The sequence below is a fragment of the Delphinapterus leucas genome, chromosome 20 (genome assembly GCF_059928025.1).
Source record: "Delphinapterus leucas isolate spDelLeu-1000000601 "Yukka" chromosome 20, BTC_Dleu_Yukka2, whole genome shotgun sequence".
Taxonomy (NCBI): domain Eukaryota; kingdom Metazoa; phylum Chordata; class Mammalia; order Artiodactyla; family Monodontidae; genus Delphinapterus; species Delphinapterus leucas.
Genome location: NC_143148.1, coordinates 41,826,242 through 41,834,750, shown reverse-complemented (window position 1 = coordinate 41,834,750; position 8,509 = coordinate 41,826,242). Strand labels below are relative to the sequence as shown.

The window sequence follows — 8,509 nt, the reverse complement described above, 5'->3', positions numbered from 1 at the left end:
GGGTGCCTCCCCGCCCCGCCCCGCAGAGGCGGCCCCGCCCCGCCCCAAGGTGCGGCAGGTGGGGGGGGAGGGCGGGCTGTCAGCACCGCCACACCTTTTCCAGAAAGTTGACCCGCCCGTTCCCACCACCAATCCAGCACAGTCCCAGGGAGGATCCCTGAAAGAACCAGATCAAAGACAGCCTTAGGCATGGTCTTTATTCATTTGGACACTGTACAAATATTACAATTTCCTTTTGTTGCAAAAAGTATAAAAATAATCTTTATATAGGAATCCATTCGTTACTGCAAATCTTTCTAAATCTCTGCAAATGGCTCTAAATGAGGATAAATGAATAAACAAGAGGGGGACTGTGGGGCAGAGGGAGGCCGGGCCAATCCTCAGGGACTCTCCCGACCAGATTCCTAGCTAGAGATCTCCATTCCTCCTGTTAGCAACCTGCCCGCCCCAACAGGTTCTCAGGGCCAAGGGTCCAGCAGAAAGGGAGCACACGAGCAGTACAGAAGGAGCTGTGTGATCCGCGTGGGGAGAAGTGAAGGAGGCTAGGCTAGGTGCTAGCAAGTGCCCAGCCCCACCCCATGCTTCCTCCTGGAGAGGGAGGGGCTGGCAGGTACAGGGCAGTGGGGCTGGACGCGCTGCCCTAAGGAGGGTGATGGAGGGTCCTTGGATCTGTGCCACTGGGTGGCAGCTGAAACTGAACTCTGAGAGGGCTGGGGGAGGCTACCAGGTAGGGGAAGGCCCCCAAAAAGGAGTGGCAAACACTTTGGCTCCACAGTGGAGAGGGCTAAGCCCCTTTCCCCTGCTCTCCCAGCACAGAACAGGTGTTGGTGCAGGAGTGGGACTTGTGGCCAGAACTGTGCAGTGAGGGAAGGCTGGGGAAGCCAGGAGTCTACGGCTCTCAAGCTGTGTAGGGGTGGGGTGGGGGGAGGTCCCCAGGCAGCCCCCAGGTTAGACAGTCTGTGCCCCAGCCACAAAGGGCATGCCCCTGTCAGTCAGAGGTTGAGAACAGGCACATCAAAGAGGTCACAGACACCTTCACTCTCATCCAGGTTGTAGATGTAATCGTGGTCTCCAGGGGGTGGAGAAAGGCGGAGGAGGGGTGCAAACACTGCAGAGAGCAACAGGCTGAGGCCCCAGGGCCAAGACCCCACCCAGCAGCCACCCAAACCCTGCCCACACACACCCACCCCCCACCTGCCTGGGCCACCTACCTTCTGAGGACATCAGCTCCTCCAAGAGCTCTGAGCTCATGCACTCTGGGGATGGAGGGAGAGCTCAGTTACATTCTGGCTCCTGCCTCTCCACCCACCAAAGCCCATGAAGGGGACCACCCAGCCACCATCAGGAACTTTACCCTTTGCCCAGGTACCGGGCACAACCATAAGGTCCTCAGAAGGGCAAGAAAATGGCCCTAACACCCAATGAGCTGTGCCCCTCACCCCAACCCCAGGGAAGAACAGAGCCCTACCTCGAGTGGGATCAAAGATTTCTGACAGCTCTTTGGGGAGCTCCAGAACTGAAAGACAAGAAAGCCATGCTCAAGGGCACAGAGATCCAGCCTGGTCCCACTCTAGCCCCCACTTCCCCAGATCCTTTATCACCCACCCAGGGGCTCCATACAGCTGAGATGTAGGTCCTGCACCAGACCAAGCCGGCACTGTCTGCAAGTCTTCCCTACCAGACCTGAATTCCTCGGTGCCAAAGGACCACTGTAGGTAATCAGTACAGCCCTTCTAACTCAGTGGTTTGGCAGAAGGGCAGCACACCCTCTCCATTTCTAAGCTCAGAGTACATACCCTGTCTGATGGAGGATACTCTGTCTGATGCAGGATGCCCTGTCTGACAGAGGATGTCCTGTCCATCCCTGCCCTTGCTAAGCACCTACTTGGTGCCAGGCTCAGAGACCACAGCCCAGGCCAGTCACCTGGCAGAGGAGGAGGCACTCTTAAATAGGGGATAGTGCTACAGGGTGATGACACTGCTACAAAGGTCTAACCAGGAGGACACACATGGGAAACAGAGGAAAGGAGTGCTGGAGCTGGATCACGAGGGATTTCATATGCCAGGTTTAGGGGCTCTGGTTTTATCCAGCAGACCTTTGGGAGCTGTTAAAGGTAATTTTGTAGACAGAGAAATGCCAGTCAGGCTGTGTTTCAAACAGATTCTTGTCAGTCGGGGTGAAGAAGATGCTGAAGAACTTAGGGTAGAGGTGGCTGGCAGTGATCCTGAGTGTTAGGATACATGAGGCCATCCATGGGGGATGTCTGCAAGAGAACTCACTAAGCTGATGTGGGGTGGGGAGCAGGAGAAGGAGGGAGAAGGAGGGAGAGCTGGAGTTGACCCCAGGTGTCAGGCCTGGGTGACTAGGGCCAGTGGTCGGGTATGCACAAAGGTGGAAATCCAAGTTTCAGTTGAGGACACATGGGAATGAAGTGCCCACTGGATGTGCAGAGGAAGGCACGTGGACACAAGAGATTAAGTTCAGGCAAAAGGCCTAGGCAAGATGGAGGCTGGGATTCATCTACCCAGAACTGGGGCCCTCCACAGGTGTGGAATGAGCCAGAGATCTGGGAAACCAGATTTAAAGGAATGCCAGGGAGAGGTCAGAAGAAGAAGCCAATTAAGGGAGAAGAGCCAAGAGCTGACATCATTAATGCCAAAGGAGAAAAAAGAGCATCAACACAGAGCAAGAGAGCACCAGAGCAAATTGGCCAGAAACCTGCTGGAGCTGGCTGTCAAAGCTGGGCAACTTATCAAGAGTAGCACTGGTGTAGCATGGGGTGGGGGTTTGGGGTCCTGACTGCCGCAACCTGAAGGCTGACTAGGAGACCAGGGTATGGAGTAGAATGGAGATGACTTTATCAAGGAGTCCAAACACAGAGGATATAGGGAAGAAGAGAGAGAGACACAGGCGATGAAGTGTCATTTAACGAGGAGAGACTTAGCAGTGCTTGAGGGCCGAGGAGAATGAGTCCTGGAAAAAGCAAACGCTCAAGTCACAAGATGGAGAGGAGATACCAGGCAGATGACACCACCTCTCCTAAGAACATACTGCCCACCTTTGGAGCCTGAGGGCCATACCACAGCCCGTTCCCCAGGAGAGCATTCACACCTTCCTGAGACCAGGGTCCAAGGGGTGGCAGGCAGGGCTTAAGGGAGGGCCAGGGAGTTCTGTGTCAGCCCAGGAAGGGGGCAAAGGGGCACCAGCACCAAGCCAGAGGCCAGGCTCCTCACCTTGGCTGGCAGAGCTCTGGTTGATGGCAGGGGGCTGACCAGCTTTGGCTGAGGAGATAGGAGAGCTGGGTTCCAAGCCCAACTCTGTTTCTGACCTAGGACTGTCTGAGGCTGGGTTCTCACTGCTGCCAAGGGGACAAGTACTCACCACCTGTGGGGTCTGCCTTGATGGGCTCAAAGGAGGTAGAAGGGTTGGGTCCGGATGAACTGCTATTGCTGCTGCTGCTGCTGCTGCTGTCCAACAGGGCAGAGGACTGCAGCGGCCGGGTGTCCAGTGCTGTCAGGCCTAGCGGGAGGGAGCTGAGCTCACCACCGTCCTTGTTATCGGTTCCAGGGATAGCACTCACTGCAACCACATCCCCCAAACCCAGTCACTTGGGGACAGGAAGCAGGGTATTGAAGCTGGCCGTGCTAGAAGCCACAGCCAGGATGATTAGCACCCTAGTTCCTAGGCCCAAGGAAACTTAGGCACTGCCCATCACTCCCAAAAAGGTAACGTGAAAATTAGTCACTGAAGGAGACAAGAGCATGAAGCCTGCAGGAGGGAGACTCACGGACATGGCCCCTGTGACCACACTTCAAGAGGGGCTGCCAGGGCAACTGTGACATTGGCAGATCTGGGGGAAAACTGCCACCACTAATGCCGCTTCACACAGTCAGAACTTCCCTGTTAACAAGGGCCATTCGCTGCACTAGCAAGGAGAGGCCTGCGGGATGGGGGAGCAGGAGAAAGAACGGCACAGGGTCCCTTCCACTCTGAGTACGGCATTCCATCACACAGAGGTATTGCCTCTTGGGCCCCAGAAATCACCCCATCACCACATGGCCATTGTGCCTCACCTGTGAGCTCAGCGGCTGGACCGGCCACCCCCTGGGCTTCGGTGCTGCCGGGAACAGGGTTGGGGGTGGTCACCTGGGGACTGCTTGGGCGTGAGGCATCCTGGGGCGGGACCAGAGCAGGCTTGGGCAGAGGTGGAGGGGTAGAGACAGCAGGTGGGCTCTGGAGCAGATCTTCGGGTGGCGGCACAGGCACCGCCACAGGTGGTGAGCTCCATGCCTCCTTGTTCACCAGCAGCACCTCGATGGGGCCACTTACGCTCTTCAGGTGAATCTGGTACTTCTTCTGCCCATTGAGGCCCTACCGGTGAGGGTGTGGGGTGGAGGACAGGTGGAATTGGAAGCAGGCCCGGCTCCTGCCTGACCCTGGGCAAGGGCCAGTGTCCTCTCCCACCCTAGGCTGCCCGTTCTCCTAGATAACCTCAAACCCCAGGCCTCCCCCTACCTGCCCCACCCGGGACTTATCGGGCTCCACAGCCAGCACCCGCCCTCACCCCGCATGGCTGGGCTGAGCACCCACCTCTGGGATGGGCACCTCCAGGCTGGTGCCCGATGGGGCCCGGATGGCAAGGAGGGTGTCTCCTAGGATGACAAGGAGGATGGATCAAGGCCCATGCGCTCAGTCTGAACTGAGAATGGAGTGCCTATCCCTTAGAGTAAGGAAGGAGATAATGGTCTCTGAGGGGCTGGACAGTAGGCTGGGGCAGAGAACTAAAACTTTTCTCCTCCTAAGAGCCCAGGAGTCAATAACCAGAAAATCTGGGTTCAGACACATAGAGCAAAAGATTGCTGGCCATGGGCACCTCACTTGATTGATGGGGCTGCTCCCCAAGCGTAGATGTTCTAGCCAAGGCCAACATCCCTTCCCCTGAACCAGACTGGGAGATGCAAGATGAACAAGAAACAGTTCCTGTACCTACAAGGCAACTAAACTAACCGTAGATTGGAAGTGGGCACCATTGCCCCCTGCATACAAGCATACATGAACATGCAAACACACGTTCTCCCTTGTATGCTTCTGTCACATGTGAGAAGCCAAACCTAGGGGACGATGCAGGTAGGGGTTGACCCAGGGACCCAGCCCAGGATTCTTGTACCCTCTCAGTATGGTTAGCCTCCATAGGGTCCCAGTGACCCTCAAACCCAGGACTTACCCTGTCTGGTTCTTCTTTGGGCAGCCCCAGGAACCCTCTTAAGAGACAGAAATCTCTTGGGCACTGAGTCCACTGCTCAGGGCTGTGGCTCAACCCATCCCCACCCCCATCTCCCCCTACCCAGGCTCTGCTCACCAGCAAAGCATCTGCAGATGTCCTCATGAGTCACGTAGGCCAAGGTGTGGGGGTTAAGGAGAACGGCTGATGCCCTGCCCGTGGCGACAGATGGCTGACCACAGAGAAGACCCAGCTCTCCAGGAGAGGTCTGACATATATGCTCTCAAAGAAAGTCCTGAGCCCTGGGGTCTACATAGGGAGGGATCACAGTCCAAGACTGGTGGGCGAGAGGCTCTGAGGAAGGAGCCTGAGGCTGGAACCTGGCCAGGAGCTGTAGGACCACCCTCCCAAGAGGGATAGGGACTAGTGGACCACAAGCAAACCCAGCTGGACTAGAGGGCCCCTCGCCCACTCCCCTGGAGCAGGGACTGCCAGGAGGATATCAGCTGTTCTGCACGTCCTCTGTGACGTTCCGGATGCTCTGCTGCACCCACACCTTGTGCTGGTCTAGTTCTTGCTCTCGCTGCTGCAGCTCCTCGATCTCTGCCTTGAGCTCAATCAGCTTGTCCGCGATCTCCCGGGTATTGCAGCCAGGCCCCACGCCCCTGAGCCCGGGGAGTGGAGCTGAGAGGGGCTGCCAGGAACTCTGGGTCCCACGGCCCCTGCTCTCTCTTGCACCCTCCACCCCACACCCCTGACGCTTCTGGGTAGGAGATCCCGTTGCCCTCCCTGGTGCCCCCACTCACTTCCACTGGATGCTATTCTTGGATTTTTTCTCGATCAGCCCGATACCTTCCAGCACGTTAGTAATGTCATAAATCCGCCGCTTCTGGCGAACAGCTAGGGTGTCAGCTGCCTGGCAGGCAGAAGAGAGTGGGGAATGCTCAGCCCCACTCTCAGGTGAGACTTAGTCTGGAGCAGTCTGAAAAGGGGGTGGCCTTGATTCCAACCCTCCTCCCAGGCACTACAGCAGCTCGGGACTGTGGGGCGGGAAGAGGCCTGGCGCCGCCTGAGCTGATGTTCTGATGCTCTTCTCCCCACGCCTGCCGGGGAGGGCCACGAGGACCAACACCTGCAGCCCCAAGCCTGGCACATAGCTGACGCCCAATGGCCTCGGCCGAATGAATGAAACAGCTCCCGGCCTCCCTCCTGTGAGAAAGCACATGGATGGCGGCCTGCTCTGAGGGCTCAGCTGGGCCGCCCCGGGGGTTCCCGCTACCGGCCCAGGCCTGGTCCACCATCCCCCCTGTCGCCCCTTAGCCCGGGCCTCACCAGCTTGAGGTCAAGCACGCCGTCCTTTGCCTCCTGCAGAAGCGACACGAACTTGGTAGTGAGAAGTCCCAAACTCTTCTCGTGCCGGCTTGGGGTGCCCGGGGGCGGCGGCGCCTGTGGCCCGGCCTCCGCCATAGCGCCCTCCCGCCACCTCCCCTCAGCCAGGCCAGGCCAGGCCGGCGCCGCCGCCACTTCCGCTTCCGTTCCTGGCCTCCAGGCCGCCGGCGCCAGCATCGCTGCTTCCGCTTCCGCTCCGCGCCCTCCCAGGGAATCCAGCACAATTCATCTCTGCGAACACAGCCGAAAAACTTCGGGGACCATCAACAATTGTCCAACCGCCGAAGAGGACGAAAATAACCCCAGGATCCCCGGAGACCAGCGTTGTTAAGGAAGGATGTGGAGGAAGTCTTTGGGCAGCCTCGGCAGCAGGGAAGGAGGAGCCACTGGAACCTTACGGGCTGGCCAACCTGCCCCAACTCCACTAACTCTACCCCAACCCTCATCTCAGGAGAGGAGACTGTGCTGCCTGATGAACCCAATGTGTTTCCCCAAACCTGCTCCTAAAGGCTGCCCCACTGTCTTGGGATCACCCATCCTATTCCTGTCCTTCACTTCCTGCCAAACAGCAAGCACTAACTACATCTAGCTTGTCCACTTGTCTCCATCCCCACTCTCTTTCCCTGACCCCAGCCTCATCTTTCTCTTATCTCCACACTGCAGTGCTCAGAGGCCATGGGATTATAACCACTTTTCAACCAGTGCAAACATGTTTACCTATGTGTAAATACATGTAAAGCGCTTAGAGCTGTTCCTGGCATGTGGGAGGACTGTGTGTTTGCTAGTATCATTTCGTTATTTTTAACATTGTCATTATTTATTATTGTTTACTTTAGGTCAAGTTGTTTGGGAAACAGGGATGTGCCTGCAAGAAGTTTACTGAGAAGCCACACTTGTAAAGGCGTAAGACAGGCAGAATCGGGCAGAGAGGAGAATTAAACTGCTATGCAGTTAAAATAGAGGCCTCAGAGACTTCCCTGGCCGTCCAATGGTTAAGACTTCGCCTTCCAATGCAGGGGGTGTGGGTTCAATCCCTGGTCAGGGAGCTAAGATCCCACATGCCTCACGGCCAAAATAGCAAAACGTAAAACAGAAGCAATATTGTAACAAATTCAATAGAGACTTTAAAAATGGTCCACATCAAAAAACTCTTGGGCTTCCCTGGTGGCGCAGTGGTTTAGAGTCCGCTTGCCGATGCAGGGGACGCGGGTTCACGCCCCGGTCCGGGAAGATCCTACATGCCGTGGAGCGCCTGGGCCCGTGAGCCATGGCCGCTGAGCCTGCGCATCCGGAGCCTGTGCTCTGGAACGGGAGAGGCCACAACAGTGAGAGGCCCGCGTACCGCAAAAATAAATAAATAAATAAAATAAGCAAATTAATTTTTTAAAAAAATCTTTAAAACAGAGAACTTGGCCCATCCTACTCGGAGCTCTGAAACTGGGGTGACTCTTCCAAGGCCTTCCAAGGCAAGGGTACCTGGCCTTTATACCCTAACATTGACTGAGAGACTCAGCTGTGAGACCTCAACAGCCTACATCTCTGGCAGCTGGGGGAACAAGTATCTTTGTCCTGAAGGGTGGATTCGGGTAGTAGCCAGTGTCCACTACATTATTACTACCTAGTAGTCCCTTCCATGGCTCCCTTTAACTCCCAAGACAAACATAGCTTTCATAGCCCTTCCACCCGTCTCTGCCATCACCTACCACACACTGTCTTCACAACAGCCTGTCGTCTCTTGCTCCTGTGCAGAAGCACACCTACCTCTGAAGGGCCTGTCAACACAGTTGTCACACTGTGATGTTGCCTACACCCATATTTGCACACCTCGCTCTCCACCCAGGTTGGGGCCATCTAGTCCATGTCTGTGTCCTGAGCACAACAGAACCTGCATAGGCTGC

The 8,509-nt window shown here is 56.4% G+C and overlaps 1 protein-coding gene across 4 annotated transcripts; it reads right to left on the bottom strand.

Moving 5' to 3' along the window:
* Positions 1-182: 182 nt before the first annotated feature.
* On the bottom strand, positions 183-6,842 carry E2F4 (E2F transcription factor 4). Of its 4 annotated transcripts, none has more exons than XM_022583499.2 (10): positions 6,555-6,803; positions 6,029-6,138; positions 5,726-5,887; positions 5,361-5,404; positions 4,592-4,653; positions 4,075-4,372; positions 3,383-3,580; positions 1,469-1,516; positions 1,212-1,256; positions 183-1,108 (listed from the first exon to the last, which is right to left on the bottom strand). In XM_022583499.2, exons 1-10 carry the CDS (start codon positions 6,786-6,788, stop codon positions 993-995), a joined length of 1,317 nt encoding a protein of 438 aa, XP_022439207.1. In that variant the 5' UTR covers positions 6,789-6,803; the 3' UTR covers positions 183-992. The 4 variants fall into 4 exon arrangements, with proteins under 4 accessions (XP_022439207.1, XP_022439208.1, XP_089759323.1 ...); XM_022583500.3 differs by having other exon boundaries at positions 3,383-3,520; XM_089903197.1 differs by lacking the exon at positions 1,469-1,516 and having other exon boundaries at positions 6,555-6,831.
* Between the last annotated feature and the right edge of the window lie 1,667 nt (positions 6,843-8,509).

Coding starts and splice junctions, on each gene's coding strand:
- E2F4 (XM_022583499.2), bottom strand. CDS start 6,788: ATGCTGGCGCCGGCGGCCTGGAGGCCAGGAACGGAAGCGGAAGTGGCG. Junction 1,517..3,382: donor CAAGGCAGACCCCACAGGTG/GTGAGTACTTGT, acceptor CTTGTCTTTCAG/TTCTGGAGCTCCCCAAAGAG. Junction 1,257..1,468: donor AATCTTTGATCCCACTCGAG/GTAGGGCTCTGT, acceptor CTCCATCCCCAG/AGTGCATGAGCTCAGAGCTC.